The following is a 25,660-nucleotide window of genomic DNA, read 5'->3' on the forward strand; positions in this document are numbered from 1 at the left end:
CACACACTTTCCCTTAGCTGTGCTTTTGTGTTTTGTCAGAATTAATGAGAAAAGTTCCCTTGCCCTAGGGGTAATTAGTGTCCTTGGAGTTAAATAAGCTAATACTTAGACACCTCTGGCACAAGCAATTATGTTTGTGTATTGAATAATTGATTCAAAGAGGGGGGAAGGGCTGCTAATCAGATCTGAGCATAATGAATTGATTTAATTAACAGGGGAATCCGAGGGTCTCTGGAAACTGCGCGCATTTATTCAGTAGCAGCAGAGGCGAGCGCGGCACATAAACTGGGAGAGAGGCGGCGTGAGTTTGCTTTTAGCAGTTGTCAGATTTGCAATTGGATTTGTTTGAATATAGTTGCCGTTTCGGAGCAAATGAGAACGAGAAAGAGAGGATATTAACAGCGAGGAGAGCTCAGCCGTTCAGTCTGAGCGTCTGATCCGTCCGTGTGTGCACAGTTACAGATAGCCGACACTAGATTTATATCGCTTTTCATTGTTTTGCCTTTTTTATTCGCATGGAATTTATCAAAAGCAACCAACGCTGTTTGACGCTATTTATTTGCATTACAGTTCAGTCCGGATACGGGGATCTCGCCGCGTATATCACCGTATTCCGTGTATGAATTATTATTGATAGGAGAGGGTGAAAAAAAAACGTGCAGACGGTAATTCATCTTTCCAGGGTTTTGGTTTATCGAGGCTTAGTCTAGTCAGCCGCGCGTTTCAAAGCCATTTCCAGGAGAAGCTGTGAGCAGACCGAGCGGTGCAGCCTGCTGGAGCCGAGGACGGATCGCCCGGGGAAGGACTCCTCGTTCCTCAGGACGATGGTGTTGGACAAGGAAGAGGGTGAGTAACATCTCCGACCGTAGGATGCTATAACCTGGGGAGTAACACGGCAAACTACTGACATTTTACACGTTAAGTGTTTCCCGTCGCCCCGGACCCTGCGCACCCGCAGCCTCCGCTTTGTATTGGCTTTTTCAAACCCATTTAATCACGACAGGCTCCGTGTTTTTCGCCAAGAAACCTGAATACTGTGGCTGCTTTCTGTACCATGAAGTTGGGCTGCACTTAACACAAAATAGCCTTCCCCTGCCAAACTGCAGTTTAGTTTGGAGGAGTTGCGTGTTTATTTGGAGCAGATTTTGTGTGTAGCCTTTTTTTTTTTTTTTTGATGTGTAACCCAGAGTTTGAGGATACTCCACAGACGCTGCAGTGCATGTGGCTCCTCTTTTTCTTTCCTCCTCTAAGTGCTTTTTGCGTCTGTGAAGTTCGCGAGGCAGCCTTTGACATCACCACGGGATGGGAGATGACAGCAGAGTGCTTTTAACTTGATTGCAAATTATGGATAGGGCCGTGCAACGTTCACTCACTTTCCATCCAAACAGGCCTACTTGCATTACTTATCTATTTCAATGTATTTAGGTTAATGGGTGAGGCAATCTAATTAATTTTAATTTAAATCAAACTCGCCTCTAATGAAGTCCCATTTTGGATTAAACTGATGTTGAGATGTGCCGAGCATTTATCACATTCAGGTCTAAATGGTGCTCAGTGTATATGCATTTAAATACATTCATACAACATTACCATAATACTCAAAGGGAGACTGTACACAGCACTAATCTCTTCATGTGACCTGAAACAAAGTTATTCCCACGTTTCCTCTCTTCTGACACTTCATTGATAGTATTTTGAGGGTTGTTTTGGTGACAATTTAGACCATCCGGTGACATGCACAATGACAACCTCCACTGACCATAAAACCCTTTTTTGTGTGTTACTTCTCAAAGTACTGTATATTCCTTTTGCACATTTGAGTTTATGCAGGGCTCCCCTCTGTCTAAAAGTGATGGATGCATCTGTAAGCCATTATTTATGTTTGAAAATGGATGTTTCATATCTCTTAGCAGAGCATCCTTTCACTTACACATCTAAAAACCAATAAAAGGATTGGGGCAGAGACATAAATTGGTCTGTCCGGCTGAATCCATGTTGTGCTGCTAATGTACCCAAATTAACTCAACTGTAAATTGTCTCCTTTGGATGTCTGTCTAGCTAAAAGTTCCCTATATGATTCATGATTCAGATTGCTTTTAACAGTTATTGGCTAAGCAATATGGTAAATGTACAAGGTGATGCAAATGGCATTAGTGGGAAAGGATGCACAGGAGCATGTAATGCAGTCAATACTACATTAACTACTGATGCCCAATTACAGAACCAGGGAGAGTGGCTTTTAGGAGCATTAGGACTTGCAGAAAAGCTGAGATCACCTGCTGCTCATTGCCTAAAAGCTTCACCCTTTATTTGCTGGGCCCGACCAGCAGCTCCAGCATTTTGGCCAGGTTGTCAACAGAGCTGCTTGAATCCGGTCTCTTTCACTGTGGTGCCTCTTAGCGTTTATTGGCTCTAAAGTTATAGGCTTGTCAATTCAACCTTCTTGTCTAATGTATCCACTTAGTGCCTGCACAAGTAAATGTGTGCGTATATGGAGAGGGAGGTGTGGGCTGGTGTTTTGGGTGGCCACATGAGTGTATGTGTATGATTACTCTCTGTTTCTCTTGATTGATTCCCTATTATGCCTGTATGTGTTTGTGCGTGCTGCTTAAGTGTTCATATTTCAGTCCTTATGTGTCCTATAAAACATCATCAGTGTGTCTAGTCTTGCGTTCAAAGGCTGCGATGCTAGTTGGCAACAAAGTAATGCTGCTGCTCGTTTGGCAGACTGTTTTTGAACTCTGACTTCTCTTAGAGAAGTCTGAAACAATTTGTGCCACATAAGCAATAACCAGAAATGAATCTCTGTGCCCCCTTATCTTAGTTCCATTGAGAAAATCTGCCAGTTAATAATAATTTCCCACTGAATCAGCCTATTAAGAGTCAAACATTAGTCTTAGTAACTTTCATATTAACTTATTTGGCTCAAACTAAAAATAATTCTGTTACTTTCATGTTGTTTGTAGCTACCTTGTCCGTCAGAAGTTACATATTAATCGTAAGTTATCACCATTTCCTCAGATGATGCAGTCATTAACTCATAATATGCACTATCTGGTGAAGCACTGAGTCTGTTAGCACGGAGGAGGACTGTAAAAGGAATACAGGCACTGCTCTGTGAAATGACCTAATGTGCAGGTCATAGTAAGTAATGAATAGCAACACATGTACCAAAATATTCAGTGTCAACATTTTATTTCATCCTACGATATGAAGGTTCCAATTTGCGTCTAATTTGAGGGGAAAATGCAACTCAGCCATTTTCTCTCCTCCTTCGTACCACCTGCAGGAGAAGAAAGTGGCTCCACACTGAAGGCATATTTTTGCTGAACATTAACACAACTACAGTATACTCTTTAGAGACCCAAGCAGAAGAAAAATCCTCCAGCTACTGATAAATTTCTGGTTACCTTTGCTTGTTAATTTACGACCCTGTTATCATCCTGTCCAGTGAAATTTGTACATTCATAAAGCATGTGATCGAAAGGCAATGCTTCAGATGAAAACAGACTGGTGATCTGTCGGCTGCTGTAATAAAACTTGGGCTTCAGGCTCCGATTTTTATTTTGAAATAATAAGAATTGCTTCATTCTTTACCGGTGTTACCATGGTAATACTGTCTTGTAGCAATGTTATATTGATTTAGAAAGTGGACAGTAATATTTCTTTTCTGTTATTTGGTTTCTGAGGGTTGATTTCTAATTTCCAGTTGGAGATTACTTTTATATGTTCCTTAAGTCTTTTCACTTTTACAAGGGAATGCAATTTGCTCCCCTGTATTTGCTATTTTCTCAGCTTATTGGTTTGCTCTTACTTCAAAATTAAACTTGCCCATTTCAAATATTGAAATTACGTCTGGTTTTTGTGCTCTGGGCCCTGAACAATATTACAAACACATTGCTTCGTTTGATATTTCTTAAGTCACTTATCTTTTTTTTTTTTTATAAAGCTTTATTTCAGGCACCTGCATTGCCTGAGCTGTACTTTTCCAATTTTGTTTTAAACAATTGTCAGGAGACAGTTGTGTGATTTAAATTGCACCGCACCCAATTAATGCATAAAAAAGGTCCTTTTTCATTAGCATACACATGACAAAATGGTATCAAAACATGCAGCATGCGCCTGCCTGATATAGATGTGATAATCACATCTATTCTGCGTTGACACATAATGTAATTTGCATCCTCAGTGTTTTGTCCATCCATATTATACCCAAGCTGATTTTTCATCTAAGTGAAAACTCAGGGAAAAAAATGAACACAAAATCACATTTATGCCATTTTCAGTTGAGTGTTTAATTCTGTCTAATCTCTTTCTGATCTTACAAATGCAGAATTCTCATTGGAGACAATTTCGTCTGTCACCACTAAACCTCTAGATCCCTATCAATCCTGATCGTTTCACATCCACGAGTGCGAGAGATGTGTATCATTTTCCATAATCTAAGCGGAATTCAAAGGGACTGAACTGAGACTTAAGAGACACGTGTTAGTGAGCGCACCCACCTGCCTTCGATGTAGATGGCTGAACTCAGTGTGGCACACAAACTCAATTATGCACTCTTGAGCTGTAAGAGCATCCCTTTTATTATTGCCAGAGGCCACATGCTTGCCATGTTATCATACATATTTTTCACAACAAGATCCGGCTGCCACATGCATCACAGGGAACGGACGATCCCTGCTTGAACCTATTGGAAGCAGGCCTCACTGCCACTTGTCACTGCAAAGCTGACTCTCTCAAGCTCCTGTTGACTACACTCTTGTTGATGTGAGGGGGGAAAAAAGTATTCATACACTGATGCTTCGACAAACACACATGCACACTTCCCGCAACATCTCACCAGTTTTTTTCACACAAAGTTATTTATTCACCTGTTTACCTGTTGTGCGCTCTCTGTTCTGACTTGCTTGGCATTCTCATGCACTGTGTAAAGCTTATTCTTTGCTTTTCTCCTTTATTCTGTCATCATAGGCTTAGTAAAGGAAGACAGGAGAGATGGGAAAGAGGAATGATATGCAGTAAAGTTCTTGAGAGGATCAGATGTTAAAACTACAACGTCACCAACTGTGGTTCTTTAGCAGCCGAGTGAAAGTGCCAACGTGCACAAATGTCCATTTTAGCGAGGAAAAACTGTAATATTGTACCTGCATGTCACCTGTTGGCAACATAATCACTTTGTCCAGACAATTCTCAGTGGACATCAAAACTGTAACTCTGCCTGGGCTAATGTAATGCTCAAGATATTCAAAATACATGATTTCATGCAAAAATAATGTGTATTATGAGAAAAGTGTTTCACAAATTCAGACTATGGTACACAGCACCCTCATGTTTTTCATTCATTTCGGTGGCAGAAGGATTTTATAGTAAACATGAATGTTTGTATGTTTATTTGATTAGTATAGATTACTATGCTTTATTCGTGTGTCAACTGAATCTTGCACTAATGTATCTTAATGCATTAGTATCTTAAAAAAAAGAAACATCTACTATTTTTCATTCTGTGTTATAAACATAAAAGGCAATGCTCTATACATGTATGTATGTATGTTTGTGTTATAGCCAGAGAAATACTGGACTTTTAAAGCCAATACCGATATCGATATTTTGGGAGCTTAGAAACAACTTACTTGATACGAATTACCACGATTTTTTTTTTTCAGAAATGTGACCAAGATGTACACTGAGTGGGACATTTTACTGTTGAAAAATAAACCTGTCAGCGCTCTCTGGTGGTGAAGCTGTGTAACGGAGACAGTGGTTCTAAACAACCTCAAACCTACTTTGGCATGTTTGTACTGAAATTTCTTGTTACCCTTCAGCCGACATATACACCAATACCAGTACAATAATAAGCCATTTGCCAGCCTTGCTCAAGTGTGTATGTCTCTGTGTGTCACATGCAAGTGTTGTTCTGGTAGTGAGTAGGAAACTGCAGGTAAAACGTGTGTGTGTGTGTTTGGGGGGGGGTTGCGGTGTCTTGACTGGGGTAAAAGTAAGTACAGTAAAAATTATAGGATTTGATCAGCTTTTTGTGGAAATCCCTGTTGAGAGACTGACGTGTGGACTGATGTTACTTTTCAAAGTGGTGACACATCTGAGAACAGTAGGTGACAATTTGCACATACGTCCATGTGCATGGAAGTTGTGAAGCAGGTGGTTGGTTTGAGTAGCACCTGCAGAAACACAATACTGTGTTATTGTACTAATATAGTTTTTGGAGAAGTCATTTACTTCTATTTCAACTGGCCTGTTGTATTCTCTCTATAACGTACACAACACAGCGCCAAAGGAACCCTTGTCGATGCCATGCTTCCCATCTGCCAAAGCCCTGATCATTCTTGGTGTATTTTCATTTGTTTTTGGCCCTGCCTGTGTGAGTGTGAGGCTCTGAGGATGGCAGTGCTGGTTGGTTAGTGAAAGACACTTTGTTCTTGTGGGGTGTAAGGACAGGCACAGCCTCTAGGGGCTGCTAGTGGGGCTTTTACACATTCAGTCTTGTTTCACTCTATTGTACTCCCATTGCTATGTTCAATTTTCTGCAGGTTGAGTGTAGCTTTGACCTTAAGTGAGAACTTACTGATTCTTGTGTAATCTTAGGCCAAGACATGTTATGGGTTTTCTTTCTCACTTTTTGCCTTCCTCTTATCTGCCTTCACAGTAGGATGAAGATGCTCTTCAGTGTTACAACAGCAGAAGTGCTCTTTACAGCAGTAAACACATAAATTCTTTTGAGCTTACTGCAAAAGTAGTGTTTCGTGAGCCTATAAATTCCAATTTTTCTGTTTTCACACACATTTAAATACAGTACATATCTCTAATCCAACTTAAAATGATCTTTACCTTGGCGATTTTTGGAAAAAAAACAAAATGTCATGTGAATTTCTTTAGGTTAAAAACAACTAAATTAGAAGTTTCCTCAGAGCTGCTTTTTAGTGCAAGAATCCAGAGAAAAGAAGGATGGAGGCTTCACACTCTCTTAAGATATTACAGCTATCTTGTTGGTAAATAGAAAGGCCTGGGGTGCCTTCTCTTAAATAAGATCCATCTTGCTGAGAACTAATCTCTTATTGGATGACCTTCTCTAAATCAAATCGTAAATAGCTAATTAAAGTCTGTGATTGAAGGGGGTAGTTCTTTGCTTCTTAAAGCTGGTAGATTAGGTTTTGGATATTGAAGTCGTTGATTTAATCATTGCTTAACTATGATGTTTGCGACTGCAAACAGCCACACACATTCCCAGTGAACTCAGCGCTAACTTCAACTTGTTTCTCAGACCTTAGACCCTCACCCCACTCCACCCCCATTTCCAATCACATCTCTTTTCATTTCATTTTATTTCATGTCATTTGACCTGTCGTCTCTAGTTGAATTGCCATTTCATTTTAGCCAGTAGCAAGAATTACTCCTTGAGGAAATAGGGTCAGTCGTTATATTATGAGGTAACATAAAAGTATTAAAAGGAATTCATTAAAAGAAAGCCATCTTCCTCATCAAACATCGGCCAGCGTCGTCTCCGCTGTTCCTCTCTTGCGCGCTTTGGGATAGGCTATACTACATGAGGCAGCTTAGTTTACCGTCCCACATGACATCACACAATCTTCATGAAGACCTCTTCCCTAACTGTGCACCCATCCAACTTCCCTCATTATTTACCCCATCAGGTGTGGGAGTGGGTGTTTGAATGACATTAGAGGCCTGTGCTGTCAAATAACTGCCCCCTGTGGGGAATTTGCATTATTCAAGATTAAAGAGCCTCACACAGTGCACCGCAGTATGGTGTTCCTTCTTCCCCTCCATTTTTGACACATTGAGGACCCTGAATGGCACACCTGTCTCCTGGCATATCCTTTGAAATAATAAGTGTGCTGTAATTGCTGGGGAGTGGGGAGGATTTTGTACATCACGTCCTGACCTCATGAGTGACACAAACTTTAGAGGGCTACATTTATTCCTCTCCAAATGCATTTTTAATGCAGACTAAAAAGTGTTTGTGCATTATTCTGTTCCGGATGGCGGAAAGTGTCTGCGACAGGTCTAATGGTTTGATTTTTTTTTTTCCTGCCAGGAATCCTGAAGTGGCAGATAAGATTGTCTCTTCTATCAAAGTTTAAAAGAATATGGTTTGAGAATAGACAGATTTTTCCTTTATTTAATGTCAAATGCAGACTCGAGAAAAAAATCTCTGATCTCATACTGACTGTATGAGCATTGAAGATGAGGATACATTACATAGACGTCAATGAAAAATGGTAAAATGGCAAGTTGCGGGAGCTCCAAACCTCGGACCAACAGACAAAGCCGGACAATACGTCCACATTTCATTGGCCAGTTGCAATACCAAATCCTTTCATTGCTCTGCCAACACTCTGACAGTCCCCCCTCTTAAATAGTCCTCATGGGTTTATTTGGGGTAACCCTGCATGATTAAACCATGAATATTTGTGTCTTTTTCTCCTCTTCCTCATTCATCTTATTCCCTCACTCTCATTTTCTTGCACCATCTCTCACTCCTTTTCTGCTGTTGACAGTTTACCTAGCAGAGCTCTAATCTCACCCTACTACTGAGCAACCAAGTGTTGGAACAAGTCGCCTTCTGTAATAATTTGGAAACTCTGCCAGTTTCATGTCTTGAAAAAAAAAAAGCAGCAATGAATTTAATTAGAAAGCTGTTGCATATCGCTGTGATACATTTCTTTTAATTAACCCCATGTGAATAAATTAAAAATAATAGGGGGCTGAAAAGTGTGGAAAAAACACCCTAATGAAGTTTTCCGTTAATTGGGATGGAGTCTGCAGCCAAACCACAGTGAGTAGTGAGCACCAGGAGTTAACAATGCCTTCTGTAAGCCTCAGAAAAGGGCCCAGGGCCTTCGTGCTGACTTCAAGTGTAAGAAATGCACCTCTGACGTGATGGAAATGACCGTGGGCTGGGAGAAAAGGCAGTCCTGTTCCAGGCTGCTCTGCTGAGACTCCCCATGCCGCGCTTGAAGCTGGGCCAGTGTTATTGCGGCCCTAATGCGGCTGACTCATTTGGAGCGGATCAGGAGTAATTATGGTAGGGAAAGTGGCTGCCGACCGTGGGGGTCAGGACACTTGTAACATGTGAAAAGAGCAATTATTCCAGGAGACAAAACCCTCCCTTATCCCGGGCAGTGCCAGGGTCAATGCAAGGGACGGCTGGGCTCCGTTTCACCGGGGCTTATTAGCCACAGCAAGCTGCAAAGTTTGAGAGAGTGCATCTTGTTAATGAACAGTCCCCTCCTCATCCGCACCACCCCTGTCTGCTCTCCCTCCCAAATACTGTGGGTGTTAATTATGTCATAATCATAGCATGCATACAGTCCCAGAAATCACCTCACAGACCCCAGCATTCATACACAACCATCTGGAAATATCGTGCATGCCGTACAGTAACATAGAAGCCTCTTACAGCGAACTATAAGAAAAAAACACAGTCAGTATGAAATGTAATATTGACTTGGGCCTTGTAAGAAACTACCTAATTTGAGAAAGAGTGTGTCTGTGTGTTTCTCTCTGAGGGTGCGTTTGTGTCTTCATGCATATCTTTTCTTTCACTCCTTGCATATGCTCCAACGAAGGATAGGAACATGAATCAGTCAGTGAATCAGTGGCCTTTATTGTGCTTATCATTCAGAATACACTCATCAGTCTGCTTTCAACTGGCATGTGTATTCCAGCTGATATTATTACCAGATGTCTTGTATTTTGCCTTGGCAATAGAGAAACGTGTCTATGGGCTCAATTACAGCAATGACGGAAGCTGAATGAAAGGGGCTGATTCATGCACACAATGGCAGGACATCTGCATGAGATCCCTATTAACCCTGGTGGCAGACACCTTGGCCCAGGGTCAAATTTTATTTGGGATTGCCATGGCCACAGCATTTACAGTGGTGGCTAAAACATAAAAGAGGAGTTGAAATCAGCCCCTGTAGCTTCTAGAGTTCAATAGCAACACAGTCTTTTTCAGTTTTTACTATTTTACACTATTTCTACTACTACTTCTACTCACTGTTTTTGTCTCATACCAGAAAAAGGAGGAATAATATAATATAATATAATAACGCAGCAGTTTATGGATTCATCATAGGCCATTAACGCATTAACGTCTGGTTGATGTCTTGTGCAGGAGTGCTTTGCATAAACAGATGATGGTGGTGGCGATGATGACGATGACAAATGCACTTGTTCCAGCTAAATACAATCGTGTGGTAATGTAGTATCTAATTTCCCTGAGCATCCCAGTCTGTGTATTCACCACGCTGGTGGCTAACACTCTTATTTGTTGCAGCTGGGAGCTGGAATTATAGGGGCCCCTGAGAGGAGGCCCACCCAGGGTCAGCTTCCACCTCCTTGAAAGCCCACCTCCCTCCCCATGTGTCAGGAAGTGATTCTCATCAAGATCCTTTACCTCCCCATCAACCAGCAAAGTCTGCATCACACTGTGGTGTCAGTGCTTTTATTGATCAAAATATGTTTGACAAAACACAGAACCAGATGTAACTGTCACTTCTGCCATTAAAGTTGAGTGTCTGCTCCATTGAGACCATGTGTGTAGCAGCGTAGTGAAGGTTACCAGGAATCTTTGAGTCAATATACTTACAATTCTGTTGCACATGAAACTACAACTGAAACAGTAAGTTGATAAATCAATTAGTTGATCAACATTAGAATTATTTGGCAACCATCTTGATAATCGATTAATCAGTTCAGTCACTGATAAAGCAAAGAATTACTGGTCCCAATTTCGCAAATGTCAGCTTTTGCTTTTGCCGCTTTTTGTTTTACGTCATTGTAAACTGAATATCTTTGGTTGGCTTTTACTGTTGGCCACACACAAGCAATTTGAAGACGACACCTTAGACTCTCACCTTTGTGATGGGTAGAGCTGCAACGATTACTCGACTAATCAATTAGCAATCACCAGAAAAGTAATCAGCAACGATTTTGATCATCTAACAATCATTTTTGTCACTTTTCAACCAAAAATTTGCTGGTAGAAGTAGACATAGTGTCGAAATTTAGAAATCGATGCCATTATAATTATTAGCATTTTTTCTCCGAAGGCATTAACCAATCGACTTTTTCTTCACCTGAAATGACACATAATGGCCAATGAAGGATTCATAGGAAACCTGTATACATTACTGTACACAGCTTAATATCAAAGCACCTGCACACTTGTTTTCATTTTTTCTTGTTAATCAAAGATTTTACTGATAACGGTGGGAAAATTGGGTTTGGTGCAAATCAGCTTTCTTTTCACACACTCCTGTCTGGTCTGCGGAAATGTGATGATTGTATTTTTATACTTTCAAACATTTCCTTGAGTGCCTCCAAACACTGTATTTTCTTTTAAAACCTTAAATATATCAAAAAGGTTAGCAGACTGATGTGATTTTTTTGATAGCTGTAAAACGGAAGTCTAAATGGGGTAACATAGAAATCGGATGCTATCTCTATAATGGAAAATACATGCTCTGACAGACTGCTTGGGCAGAGAAAAACTAACTGTACATATTCTTGAAAGATACAATCTTAAAGAAAGTAGATGGATGGAAGAAGGGAGAGATGACAGGCCTTTACACACAGTACTAATGGCAAATTAAATTCCCTCTCAGGAAGGATATTTGGCAGGGCAAGTGCTGTCTCTCCACTTTGAGGGGTAAAATGCATCCCTTGTTGGAGAATGAATTGTGATGTGGAGAGGCATGCTTTTGGTGACATCAAATGACACTGGAAGGTCAGTGGCACTTGTATCTGTTAAATGGATTGGATTAAGTGGAGGCTGCCTCCTAGTCTGCAGCTTCCTTTCATAATGCAGCTTTTCTTTCTGGGAGGTGGCAAGCATGGGAGGTTCTGTTGTACACCACAGTTTCACAGAGCGCCGGGAGTGGTGACAGGTGCAAGAAAATGTCTCATGGCATTATGGGAATTGAAAAGACATTTACTTTACACACTCAGTTTTTTTCTGTCACTGCTCTTTGTTTAGTAGGTTTGAGCTAGTGTTTGCTACACTACTATTAAAGCTGTTTTCCAGAGGCTGCTTTGGTACATGACATCAAACCCATGTTTGTTCCCTGCAATGGCTTCAAGAAAGAGGCATCAGTTGAATGTGAGTACTGGCAGACATTAGGCATTCCTCCATTGAGACATCTCTCTTACAGTCAGGCCTGAAGGACCAGGGCCTATGCATGAAGACATGAATGTCAGACTAAGTCGCACTAAGACACAGAGAGTGTTGTAGCTTTGATGACGCTGAGCAGGGTTTTTAACCAAACAGCGCAGCCAATAGAGAGGGTGAGCAGCATACAGTAATTCCAGGGTAGGTTAAGCATTGGCCTTCTCAAATGTGATGTAAAACACACACGTGATATGTTGTATGAGTGTGTGGCGGGTGGTGGTCTCAACCAATTAGGAGTAGTTCTCTGGAGGTGGAGGAACGACCTTTTGGTGTAATTAGTTCTCTTATTTAAAGCAAAGATTTTGAGTAGAATAACTAATTAGGTGTCATAAAAGGCAAATTAAAGATTTTTGTGATCCCCAAGGGAATTGCAGCAACTCCTTTCTTTTTCTTTGCACAAGAGCACACACTCACACACGTGTACACAGACACACACACACATACACACACACGCAGGCATTTTCCCTCTCCTCATTAAGACTGTTTTTAGTTCTGTAGAAACCTGTCAGGCGAGAACTGTTGGCATACCTGCAGAGAGCTCCCCTAACAAGCCATGAAATGCAGGTAGAAGAGTCCGCCCTTATCCAGTGTGGCTTGAATTTGAAGCTTTTTAGCTTCATTTACACTGAACATTGGTATTTATAGCAGGTTTTGTGATCCTAATGTGCCAGCTTCAAGGGGCCTGTTTTGAGGAGGGAGGGAGGGGAGGGAGCTGGAGGGCAGGCAGAACACTAATTGATGGCTCCCATCACCAGCACTGGACCAATTAGCCTCTCCTTTCCACTTCTGATAAAGAAATAAGACGGCTCAACACCACCGGAGCACTTACTGACATATAAACCAAAGCCATAAATTTGACTAACAAGCTCTCCTATTTCTTTCACCTCTTTTTTAAAAGGGGAAATGCTAATTATATTACATTCATAGCATTATTGATGTGTGGATGGCCAAAAATTGCAGAGCAAATCTGGATCCAATAAGGTACTTTGTGAGACCATTTATGTGTTAAGATGTGTGCAGATGTGTGCAGATGTGTGTGTGTGTGTGTGTGTGTGTGTGTGTGTGTGTGTGTGTGTGTGTGGTGGTGGTGGTGGGGGGGTGTTCATGTGAGAGAGACAAAAAAAATATGCTTTTCTATTCCAAAGAAGTCCTTTGAAAAGTGGTATAAGGTTTTTATGAAAGAGAACGAACTTGACAGGCTTAGCCGAGAAAAACATTGCACAGAGTGAAGCAGTCCTTGTTACCAGTTGAGGTTGTGTTTATCACTGAGAAAACCACAGAAGTTACAGTCAAGCAGCAGATCTGACTACAGAATGACCCCATTCACACTTAACATTACAATTGTGCATACCACTAAAGAAATGAACATAAAAACTTTCTTTGGTCTGGACAAAATGTACCCATGCACATCTCTAAAGTACAACAGTAAAACTGTGACATTTCATACATAACTCAGTATACATATGTCAAAAAATGGGCCTTTAGAGATACCCACACATACAAATGCTGGCCTAACCCCCCATGATGCAGTGTCCAGTCTTTTTTTTTTTTAAAGAGAGAGAGAGAGAAATGTGTTTTGAAAGTAGAGTGGCAAGTGGCGTCCACTGTGTGTTCTTTTAGACAGATCAATAGCTCAGTGTGTGAGAGAGTGTCTTAAGAGCTGTTGTCTTGTGCTTTCAGCTGTGGCAGACCTGTTAGTGCTACAGAGGGGAGCTGCACGCCCCTGCCTCTGTACCAGCAGTGGCCTGAGGGGGGCTTTTAGTCCAAACACAAATGTCAACCACACATAGACTATTAGTGTTTAGTGCAGTTATTAAATGGACTTTATTTGTCCTTTAGGAGGCTAAAAGGCGCACTTAAAGGGGACCTGCGTGACAGCAGGGCAATTTGCGAGTTTGGTAACTTAGGCTCGCTCGTTGCAGACACATGAGTACAGATAAGTGTAAAAGGAGGAAAGGCTGTAATGCTCTGAGTAGGGAACACTGGGTGTGTGTTTGTGGTTTGTGTGCGCAAGTGTGTGTGTGTGAACCTGTTTCTGTCCCTGTGTGTGTGTGTGTGTGTGTGTTTGTGTGTGTGTGTGTGTGTGTGTGTGTATGAAACACAGCGAGTGAGTGTATGCTAAAAGGCACTTAGGCCATAACATATCTCACTGGGGTCTGGTAGCAACGTTTTTGTGGTCAGAGGCTTTTTAAAAGGTTAATGTTAATCTATACCAAACAAAGCCCATGAGGAGCTTTTACAGCTGTGGACAGTTGAGTGAAATGGGCTTTGATGAAATGGTAGGTAACTAACATACGACACAGCTCGCTGTAAATACCGCAGAAAGCAAAATAAACATTGTCTTTTATCCTCAGAATATACAAGACATACCCCCTCCTATGAAGCCTGCTGCAAGTGATCATGTAACTTTTGTATTACAGCATGTTCTTAGTGGAACAAGTAAGTCAGAGCTTTGTAGTCCAATGTGACCTGTGTGCCTATCTACATGGAAGAATGTTTTCTTTAATGCATATGAAGCAGGTAGGCAGTGCGCTGTGGCCGTGCGCAAGGCCAGGCTTAGACGCCTCGAGAAGCAGCCGGCTTATCAAAAAGAGAACATGAAAAGTCACTCGTGTTCCTGTGCCGTAAATCACGCATGGCTGTTTGTCTCCTTATCACTACAGGTGTGCCGATGCTCTCCGTCCAGCCCAAAGGGAAACAGAAGGGGTGTGCTGGCTGCAATCGCAAGATTAAAGACCGCTACCTGCTCAAGGCCCTGGACAAATACTGGCATGAGGACTGTCTCAAATGTGCCTGCTGTGACTGCCGCCTGGGGGAGGTGGGCTCCACCCTCTATACGAAAGCCAACCTCATCCTCTGTCGCAGGGACTACCTGAGGCAAGAAAGACACACAAAATCACCTTTCTCCACTCACAACAAACACAAAAGCCATGCCATTCCAAGAGCTGTGACATGATGGGATCACAAAAGGTGTTTGTATCCTCCTAATAGCGTTTGCTTTGGTTTCTCAGTGTGTGTTTCCTGTGACACAGAAATCTAAATCAATTTAAATCTCAAAGATTCCTCTATGTTGTAATTATATCTCAGCAAAAGCCAATGTGTAGTGGTTTGCTGTCATATTGTTTTTGAGCATGCATCCAGCAAAAGGTAATGTTGTTCTGGGATGCTTGAACGCAAACATTTTGCATAGGCAGAAAAAAAAAAAATAAAATATTAGGGGCATTTTTGGAGCAGCACATCTCCTTATTTGTAAAAACAAAATTGATGATCAATACTATATACTGTATAACTTACAAAAATTCCCATATCACTGCATCCACAAGACAAGATGCATTCAGACTTTAAAAGTAAGCAGTGGGTTACACTTGGTTGTCATCTCCAATAGAAAAAATCTGTAATAGTAATGTGTTTCTATCTATGTGTCTATCAATTTTATAGCATTAATAGACACATGCTGTCACAATGAGACAATTTAGAAAAGACTGTAAATTACACCTATAAAGTGGATTCATTTATCTTATCAGTAGCATCTACAAAAATAGAAACCCATCATTAGAAACCCAGTCAAACAGCCACCACCACCATAATTGATTCATCTTATTAAATGTTACATGCACCACTATGTTTTTTATGTTTGTCACAGGGCGTAAAGTAAGGAAATTTTTTGTACTTGAAATGTGTTCAGGGGCTAGCTGTAGGCTACAAGCCAGATGGGTGACGGCTGTGGCGAATATCGCAACCTGTTTCAGAAAGACAAGAACACCAAATCTAATCGATTCTAAATGCGAATCCTCACGTTAACTTGAAAAGTCCAAATTGAAGAAAAATGCATTATCTACTCACCCATTCCTCAGTCGGAAACTACAGTCTGGTAATTGTATCCAAGTCCGAGCACAACTTTCAAAGCCATAAAGAATAGACGATCCAATACGCTTATCTTTCAAACTTTTAAACACTCGTTCCTCCGTGGGTCTCTAAACAGCGTATGTGGTGTAATACTACTGTTGTCAAACGAATGCCAAATTAGTGCGGTCACGAGCATTATTGAGCTGACACTTCACTGAGCCAAAGTGAAAAAAAGGGTTTTTATTAAAAAAGGCTATATACTTATATATAAAAACATGCAGGAATATTTTCCATAGACATATAATTATTTATTTTTGAATCTAAAACGGCCCCAGCCCCGACGCCAGAATTCTGGCACGGCATGTTGTCAATGTAGTATTTCTAGAGTGTAAGATGTTACTTGTTTGGTAGGTTCGTTTATACCGACAAGATGTATGTCCACTGAGCTACGTTGAGTTTAAACTACAACGTGTTTGTTGTTGCAGTGTTCTTTTTACATATTTTCATCCTTTTCTCTGTGTTTACATGAGCACAGGGGAATTCTGTCACGGAAGAGACTGGCTGTCAGTTGTACCAGAGCTGTAGGCTGTGAGAAACCTCCAGGCAGGCTTGTTGCTTCACCAGTGTTCACCAGTGTCTTTGGCTCTGCCCCCCCCCTCCCCCCTCCCCTCCCCTTCAGATGCCCCTGCCATCTGCTTGTTAAATTAAACATGACCATTTCCTAGGCGTTAAGTCACATTCCCAATGAGGTCCTCCCATTTATCTGAGAGGGTATCCCTCTGGGGCCGACTTAGGGATGCCGCTGCCCAAGGTCCCTCCCTCCCAAAACTCCCTGTCCTGCACTACCACCCCCCACCCCTCCTTTCCCTTTCTCCATTCTCCTCCTGCCTACTTGTCTCTCAGCTCCGTCACTGATATCTCCAGCTTACTGCTACCCACTTAGGTTTGGATCAGTTTATTATTCTAATTTGAGAGAGGAGATTAAAAGGAGCAGCATACTTTCAAACAAAAAATCTAAAGGAAAGAAAACCTTTACCAACTTGGTTTTCATCCTACTTCACTCATGGATCTCCATGACATTTCACTTTCATCTCAGCTCTTCCTGTGACCTGGAAGAAGCCCACAGCCCACTTGAGAGGCGCTTAGGGACGTTACGTAGAGATAGGCCATTACCATCCATCAGTTCCCACCTACAGTTAATGCTTTTAAGATGCAGTGAGAGGTCCACTAAGACCTGATGTTGCCCCCAGAAGGGGCAGATGGTGCAGATGAGGTAATAGTAAATGGGCAAATGACCAAGAGAAGGCAAAAATGATGAAGCTGAGAGTTTCACTTGGTAAAATACATCTGCTGAAAGAACAGCAACCCCAACCCCCAAGCCATAAGTGCCTAACTGGCACAGTGAAGGGAGAAGGAAAAGCTTTCTCGCACATTAGACCAGTAAGATGTAGAGGTCAAAAAAAGGGATGAAAAACGGAGAATGACATATGAAATCAAGAGTTAGGAATACAAAAATAAGAATAAAAAGGAAAGAGGAGGAGAGAGCTTTCTGTGCTCCTCTGTTGCCCCGGATTGCCTAATGAAATCCATCTCACTCGCCTGCTCTTCAGCCTGCGACAAATGCAGAACACTTAATGGCTAGAGATGCTTGAGATGAATTCTATTATGGAACAAATTAAAAACCTTGCCTTGCTTATAGAGAAGAGGCACTTTGAGAGACCAGAGTATTTGAAAGTAGGTGATGCAGTCTCCATCCGGTGCCAGTTTCCTTTTCATTCCTTCTTTTCTGTGTACTAAGACGAAGACTCCTCTCACCTGCAGTAATGAAGTTAAATCTGTGCACTGAATTAGCCTCCTGCACTTCATTAAAGACAAGCGGGTGGATCAAACACACTTTGGTTATTTCCCAGGGTTTGGAACCCTGCCATGCTCATATTAATTATTATAGGAGCTCCATCTGTGATTGTCCTTCAGTGGCATTAGCAACTTATTGAATGCACTCACGCTTTCCTGAATCTTACACTTCAACACACACAAACACTAAAATGCACACACACCTCAGCCAATGTCCTCCCCTGCCCTCCAAAGCATTGCACCAACAAAAAGTTCAGTTTCTAATCTCTCTGACGTTCAGTTCACTGTATCAAGAGTGTTTTTTTTTTTTTTTTAGCAACTTGGCCACACTTTCATTATAAACGGGAATAATAGATTAATTAGGCATTTCCTTTATGTCCAAGGCCCAGGATCATACGACTTCACCAGAGGGTTGACAATCTAGTCATGGTGTGATCATCAGGACTTGAAGCCTGAAATCATTTAATCTTCTATTTCATATATTTGAGAGGACATAATAGTCATCCACTTATCAAAATGGGGTATAATTAACTGTAAGAGGAAAACGTTTTAAAGATAATGAACATTATAAGTTATCCACAAACCGGCGAAATAGCAGGGGGAAGATGATAGCTCCATCTGGATGTGACTGTTTTTCAAATCTGTCTTCTCCTTACGACTTTAGTAAGTAAAACAACTGCTCTCCTCCCGTAACAGTTGCTCTTCCTCTCTGGGCAAGATAGATCTGAACAGAAAGGTTTACACTCTCAAAAAGACACAACTTTTGGGGAAGGTCAGAACATGCAATGCATGCATTAACAGCTTTCCCTTTTATGAAATCTGACAAAACCTGTGCAGGAAGGGATGTCTCAAAGAGCTCAGGGAACAGGTAGAAAAAACTTCAAGAGCCACAGCCCAATCTGAGGGAAGCAATACAGAAAGGCAGATGATGCAGAGTAGGAGCTTTAAAGGTTTGAAGTTAGCAAAGCAGCAAGTTGAAAGAACTAAAGAAGGCCCTCTTTTCTCTAAAGACCCATTGTAATAACTCAATAACACAGGAAGGAGAGCTGAGCTTCTTTACACTCCTGCCATCCAACTCTGCTCCCAACAATCCGCATCAACACACAAAGTTTTTAGCTACCAAATAAGAGCTCTTTTAAGGAGACCAGGGTACTGTGTAGGAGACTGTCGGAAAGAGAAAAAAGATACACGTTATAAATATTATTTCTAGACTTCAGAATGAGCTACCAAAAATCAATGATTGAAAACTGGAAAGGAAAGAAGTTGAACAAAAATAAAATGCATCTATTAACTGTTAACTGATTGTTGGTTGGATAAAACAAAACATTACAAGTTGGCACCTTATACTCTGGGAAATTACTGGCTGACACTTTTTACTGTACCACTATGGTTCTATTATAGCTGCAGCCCTACTAACTATTATGTAGAATAAAAGGGGTCATATAATATCTGAACACAGATGATGAAATTTGAAAGTTCCTGAACACACATACTCATCCAGTAAATATCAAGCCTGCTTTCACTTTATACGACATTATCCCGTTCAGAAATCCATGCCAGAATGTCTTACAGGTTGTGGGGAGCAATCCAAATCAGCACTTCTAACCCTCTAATCCATTTAAATGAACCACAGAAGCGTCTATTCTAAAATAAGACTTTTTGTGTTTCGAACCTCGCTACAGTGCTGATGATTGATCGACAAACCCTGATGGACTGAAGCTATGAAGAATATTCTCATATTAGCCAGAAACTCACCATTCACACTCTATTTAAATAGAAATGCTGAAAAAAAAAACTGTGTTAGTGTTGAATTTTTTTTTTCACTTTCCTTTTGAGAATATTGATTTATTTAATCCAAATGACCAGGGAAATTGAAGTGCATGAGCCACTGCACTCCTACAATACAGGACATGTGTCAGAACAATACGTGGAAATTCTGTAGAAAATAGTCTATTCAAACAAAAAAAAAAAAAATCATTGTAAATGAAATGAATTCATGTTTTCAAAGGTAATCCTTTGAAGGCACTGTTTCAGTGCTGTGAAGCGTGTCGAGTTTAAAGGGAAAAAAATTACTGCAGCAGCTCGGTTAACATAGTTTTCTCCTCTTTACATAAACTACGTACTGTACTGTGTGCGTTTTGTTTTTTGTAGAATCTTTGTTTACAGTCAGGTAAACCAAAATCTTCCTCGGCTACTTGGCCATCCCGATGCTTCTGCTTGAGAAGATGATGTCAGCTCTACTGATGTTCTAATCAGAGCGTTGTCAGTCCATTCATGTGCTGGCTCCTGCTTCGCTTTCAAAAGCTTGACTGGACAGAAATGTGCCAAATCTATTTCACTTTGCGTCGCATACGTCTTCATTTTTGTGGTATTATGTTGCATCCTCTCAGCTGACATCTAATCCTTTTTAATATGCTTCTTGATCATGTTTTGGTGTGAAACATTCGATGCTTACTATATGCAGCGCCCTTCAGCTGTTACTCATGAGACTGCTGCAGCGGTGGTTCAACTGTGGTTGCTTTTAGCTTTGTAGGAGCAGGAAGAGAAGAGTGTAATGTGTTTGAACAGTTCTCTCAGGCTGTAATCTCCTCTTAGCACGAGGAGCTCAATTAAGCCGTATGTTGATGCCACGTTATAACCCAGACACATCAATTGATGGCTAAAGAACTGTGCGAGTGGAACATAGCCATATCCAATGCACTTTCTTACATTTCAGCTCTTCATGTTACGGTGAAGATAGAACTTTTCTTTTGATGTAGAAGTGGATCCTTTCATGATTTGAAGACTATCAGCATGATTTAGAGGGACCAGTGTCAGTTAACATGCAACAGTATGGTAGCTTCATTCAATTTACTGTACTTCCACCTAGAAGGAGCCTAGCTTATTCGTGCTATTAGCAGGACACTTCCATCCGTTGTTTGGGTAGGTAATCCAAAGTACTATCAAGTATCTCAAGATACTAAAACCTCAGCACACATTAAGTGTTTTACCTCGGCCCTTAAGATAGATTTTACTCAGTTTGCGAGTAAAACTGGTATAGTGCCCCTTTACCAATTTTACTCAAAAACCGAGTAAAATTCATTTCCCCCAAAACAAGTCAGAAATTTTATGAAGGAAAATTTTGATCTGTTTTTAATTTTTTTTTTTTTTCCTCAATTTATTTATTTGTATCCCCATTAGCCACTACCAAGGTAGAAACTACTCTTCCTGGGGCCCACTCAACTCAGCAACGGTAGAAAATATAGCAAAGCCTTTGGTATATTTTCTTTCTTTATTTAGTAGTACTGTGTTTATTCTCCCGGCTTTATAAAATAAATCTTTTAAGTCAATCAAAATACCCTGTACTCAAAATGCCCTGTATTTCTGCTGGGCTAGTAAAGTTAAAATGCTGCATACCTAGAGTAGTTGGGGCTGCATATGTAAACAGCTCTGCAGAGGTGAGACTCTCAAAAAAAAAAAAAAAAAAAAGTCTTTGTGTGTCACAGTAAGGCAGAGAAGAGGATATACCCACAATATCTGGATTGCCGGTTTGTAGAGAACATACATAGAGCTGAAAGGTAAAAAACTAGGCAGACATGTCACACCTTTCTGAATGAAGGTAGAACTTAGTGTCGATAGCAAGCTGGGCTTCCCCACCAGGCGTTTTCACAACCTGTATGTATCAAGTGAGCACCATGTCCACAGCCCAGCAGGGTGTAATGGAGATGGGTTAGAATAATCCTACAAGCTGTTACAGGTCTGGGCATGTCAGTCTCTTTAAGTGACCAGGTCTCTGTATGCTTCTTTAAAGCCTCGGTTCCCTGAGGGAGAGAAAAAGACATCATCGTGTGACCCCTCGGTACAGGACAGCTCAGGTGTGTTGAAACCTGGAGCAGTCCCTGCCACTTGACTGTCATGATGACACATGAGGTGTGAGGCTGTGGGTTGTGTCCAATAGGAGAGAAGTTTTTGGTGAATAGTACACAAAAGGGAAGAGAATTAACTTTCATTTCATATAAACTTGCTTCCTAGAAACCCTGTGCTTTGAACACAGAAACTGAGCTCTTACAAATGAGAATGGTAACAGGGTTTGTGTAGCACTGATATTTGGTCCATTTTTGGATCAATACTGAGTGTGTGAGAAATGTTTAGATTTTTGGATAAGCAAAAGAAAAACAAAAAACAACTTTGTGTTACAGAACTCTCTGTGGGTGGCAGATGTCTACTGTATAAGAACATGCAGTTTTCTTTTTTTTTTCTTCAGTTTTTTTTTTTTTTACACTGAAACAGTAACCAGTTGTAACAATGTCTCTGTTTAACACCCTGTGAATCCCTCTCATGGAACATAACAGCCTTTCTCCCTCTGTTTCTGTCTCTCCTGCTCCTCTGGGGCAGTGGCCCCTAATTAGAAGCAGTGCTGCTGGATAGACGTTTTCTTTAACAAGGTGAAAGCAACTGAATGGGACTAGCATAAACGAGGCAGAATATCAACACGGTGATTCCTCTGTCTGAGCCCTACAAGTTTGGGGAAAAGTGTTTAACATACTGTTGGAATGGCAATCTGCTGTTGCTTTATCCCCTCTTGCAAAGCTGTGAAACGGTCCTTTTCCTGCTGCAGAATATATAAATCTATCTGTGCTTCAGAATCTCCAAATTAAACATAGGGGCAGGCGCTTGGAAAATGAAAATGTAAATCTGACTGGGAAAAGCATTTGAGTTTCCTTTGCTTTGAAGAGAGAGGAGATCTACACCAGTGCCTTCGTGCTCTGTTTGTGACCTTTATCATTTGGCTCTTATCTAATAAGCCTAAACAAGCAGCAGCGAGGTTTGAGCAGTGAATATGTTCAGCGTAAAACATTTAGTTAACTTTTCAAGGTTACATCTCCCATCATTGTCTCAGGCTCCTATTTGAATGAAAAAGGAAGATGGAGAAAGAGAGAGAAGGGATTGGAGCCTGAATCCATGTAACAGAAATCTTTTTGAACTCATGACTACATCATAGGATGTAGCCTCTTGTGTAAAAATCCAGCTGGCTTAGGTTGGAGATACAGTAGACTCATTAAGTATTTTAGTTTTGAAAGAAGAAAACTTTCAACTGCTCAAATGCTTTGCCTCAGACCTGTTTTCATTGCTTTTGCAATGGGCAAGGGAGAAATTCTTTGAAGAAGGAGATTAAAACCATGTGATCATTTTAATTAGATCATTAGTCAAGAATTAAGATCTATGTTTGTAACTCGCATTAACAAAAAATACCAAGTGGGTGCCAAGAAAGATTTGTGCACTGAATTCAACGTATTTCCATTTTGTCCTGTTTCCCTTTCCATTGCAGCATTTTTTTTTACCATTGTTCTTGCTGTCAGTACATTTTTGTTTGCTCTTTTATTATATCAAGGTAAAGGGAAGGTGGGTTAATCTCTGTCTGTGCTCTCTGTCTTTCAGGCTCTTTGGTACAACGGGGAACTGTGCAGCCTGCAGTAAACTGATCCCAGCCTTTGAAATGGTGATGAGAGCCAGAGATAATGTTTACCATTTGGACTGTTTTGCCTGTCAGCTTTGTAACCAGAGGTAAGAATTGGGATCATAACTGCACAACAACATTGCCTTTTAAAAAAATGTATGAATGGAGTGTTAAAATGGACAATGGCTTAAATATTAGGAGGTGTTAAAGAGCTCTCTGGGGCGACAGAATTTTTTTGTCTTATTACACTACTGCAGACCATAGTTTGTAAGACTGAGGAAAAAAAGTAGATTGTGGTTGTCTTCCTGTGGTAAGACTAAAGATTTCTGCACTGCATTTGTAATGCCCTGCTAATTATTTTCTATTGTGACACACTGCCAGCAGCTTGTCCTTGTTTGTGTTGAGATCTGTAAATCTTTTAAGCCAGAGGGGTGTAAAATTAGCTCTTATGAGGTATAGGAGCTACAAAAATAAAGTCCTCCAGGGTTGTGTTGCTGCATAAGGAAGAACGGACCTACACAGGTGTGAAATGGTGTTTCCGTAGTGATATAAACTATTATGAAATTGGGGTGAGCACAAAGCCTATGCTATGATGTGCATAGAATATGACATACCCAAATATTGCTTTTCCCCATTAATATACTGTCAGTAATGGCACCACTCTGGGAGCAGAACGTCCTTTGCATGCTTGTCAGGGGTGCTGTGACCCTGTTCTTCCACACAGCACAAGCCCATTAACCTTCTGCAGGCCAGATTCAGTTACCATAGTGAACACCTGCTGTAAGGGAATTATGACTGCAGTCTCTCTTCTCAGCTGGCAGACATGAAGCCAGGCCTCATCTGGCACAGTATTGCCATGGCCGTGACTGTTTTACCAGTCTGGCACATTACTAAAGCCGAGCTATGCTCGACTATATTCTTATCTTCACTCCCCTTCAGTCACATTATGAAGCTGTCTGCACTGTGTCACACAAACAAACAGCAGCGTAGAGAAGAACATCAGTAGGGCAGGCTGCTATGTGTTATTTTTCCTCTTCAATTGACTCTGAGACTTTGGAGGAAAAATATTCTCGAGCACTGGAACCAAACTGGTGTGTGAAAAGCTAACCCTGTGGCAGGAGTTTCCTTGGAAACTCTTGTGGTGCCAGCGCTTTTTTGCCAGGCCGAGGAGAGTTGACCTGCCTTTCACTGGGCGCCAGTGCTCGTGTCTGCTTGCTTTGAAATGATAGGATTTTAATCAACATTTATTTGAAGCCACACGTTTATGATGACCATCAAAACAGGCTTTGAATCTGACGAGGCACAGTGTCAGAGTGCGTTAGGTAAACCGTCTTGAGCCAAATGTGTGCAATCAAACAAAATCATCATTACCTTCTGATCTTAAATGCTACATTTTCACTGCCAGAGCAGAGTGGAGTCAGCCAGTCAACACAGGCGCGCGCACGCGCACACACACACACACACACACACACACACACACACACACACACACACACACACACACACACACACACTTAGTCCTAATGCCAACAGTGATCGTCTTTGTATTTTTAACAACAGTTTTGCCTTTGTTTGTATTTCTCTGCCAACAGGTTTTGCGTGGGGGACAAGTTTTTCCTTAAAAACAACATGATTTTGTGTCAAATGGACTATGAGGAGGGCCAGCTGAATGGGAGCTTTGAGACACAGGTTCAATAGTTGGAACCTCGTGGCAGCAACAATCGGCTCCACACTTTACACACGAGATGGATGTTCTGCTGCACTTGGAAAAAGACAAGCGTCTGTCTGCTTGCCTGCAATACTTTTTAAGACCCCTTTATCAGTCCCTAAGGACTCTATTGTAAATGTTCAACTTTTTGCCCCTCCCACACCCCAACACTGAGCAGTTACAAATTTTGATGTACAGTTGTGCCTGCTTAGCTGAGCACTGTATTGCTTGTATGTTTTGTGAAGTTTATTTCAGGTTTGTTTTCTTTTCCTTTTAGAAATGGTTCATTGGAGGGTATGTACAGTCTGTTTTCTCTGTATATATAAACTGGAACATTTATTTTATGAAATGTAATGCAATTTTATTACTAGTGTGAATTAAAGATTCTTAAATGTTCATAGTGAGTTTTTTCTCTTGTACCAAAACCAAAGTTGTTGGAGGAGGTTGGCCCATGTGTTGATATGTAATCATGTCTCCAAAAACTGCAATGCTATAAAAAGCCTTGCTGGAGAAAAATATATTTGAACTCCTTCTTTAAAACATGATGCAACAAAACAAGTTTTATTACATTTTGCAGAGTTCTGATGGAATTAGAAATGCTGTT

At 41.0% G+C, this 25,660-nt stretch overlaps 1 protein-coding gene across 1 annotated transcript; it reads left to right on the forward strand.

Annotated features, from left to right (window-relative positions):
* Nucleotides 1-25,452, forward strand: lmo1 (LIM domain only 1). The gene is made up of 4 exons (XM_023405552.2): nt 1-846; nt 14,875-15,088; nt 23,330-23,455; nt 24,941-25,452. The coding sequence occupies exons 1-4, from the start codon at nt 825-827 to the stop codon at nt 25,044-25,046; spliced, it is 468 nt and encodes a 155-aa protein (XP_023261320.1). The 5' UTR covers nt 1-824; the 3' UTR covers nt 25,047-25,452.
* The last annotated feature ends 208 nt before the right edge of the window (nt 25,453-25,660 follow it).

Source organism: Seriola lalandi, unplaced genomic scaffold (genome assembly GCF_002814215.2).
Source record: "Seriola lalandi dorsalis isolate HSWRI2012SDOR001 ecotype SW California unplaced genomic scaffold, Sedor1 jcf7180002054278, whole genome shotgun sequence".
In the NCBI taxonomy this organism is placed as follows: Eukaryota; Metazoa; Chordata; class Actinopteri; order Carangiformes; family Carangidae; genus Seriola; species Seriola lalandi.

Coding starts and splice junctions, on each gene's coding strand:
- lmo1 (XM_023405552.2), top strand. CDS start 825: ATGGTGTTGGACAAGGAAGAGG. Junction 847..14,874: donor GGTGTTGGACAAGGAAGAGG/GTGAGTAACATC, acceptor TTATCACTACAG/GTGTGCCGATGCTCTCCGTC. Junction 23,456..24,940: donor TGTCAGCTTTGTAACCAGAG/GTAAGAATTGGG, acceptor CTCTGCCAACAG/GTTTTGCGTGGGGGACAAGT.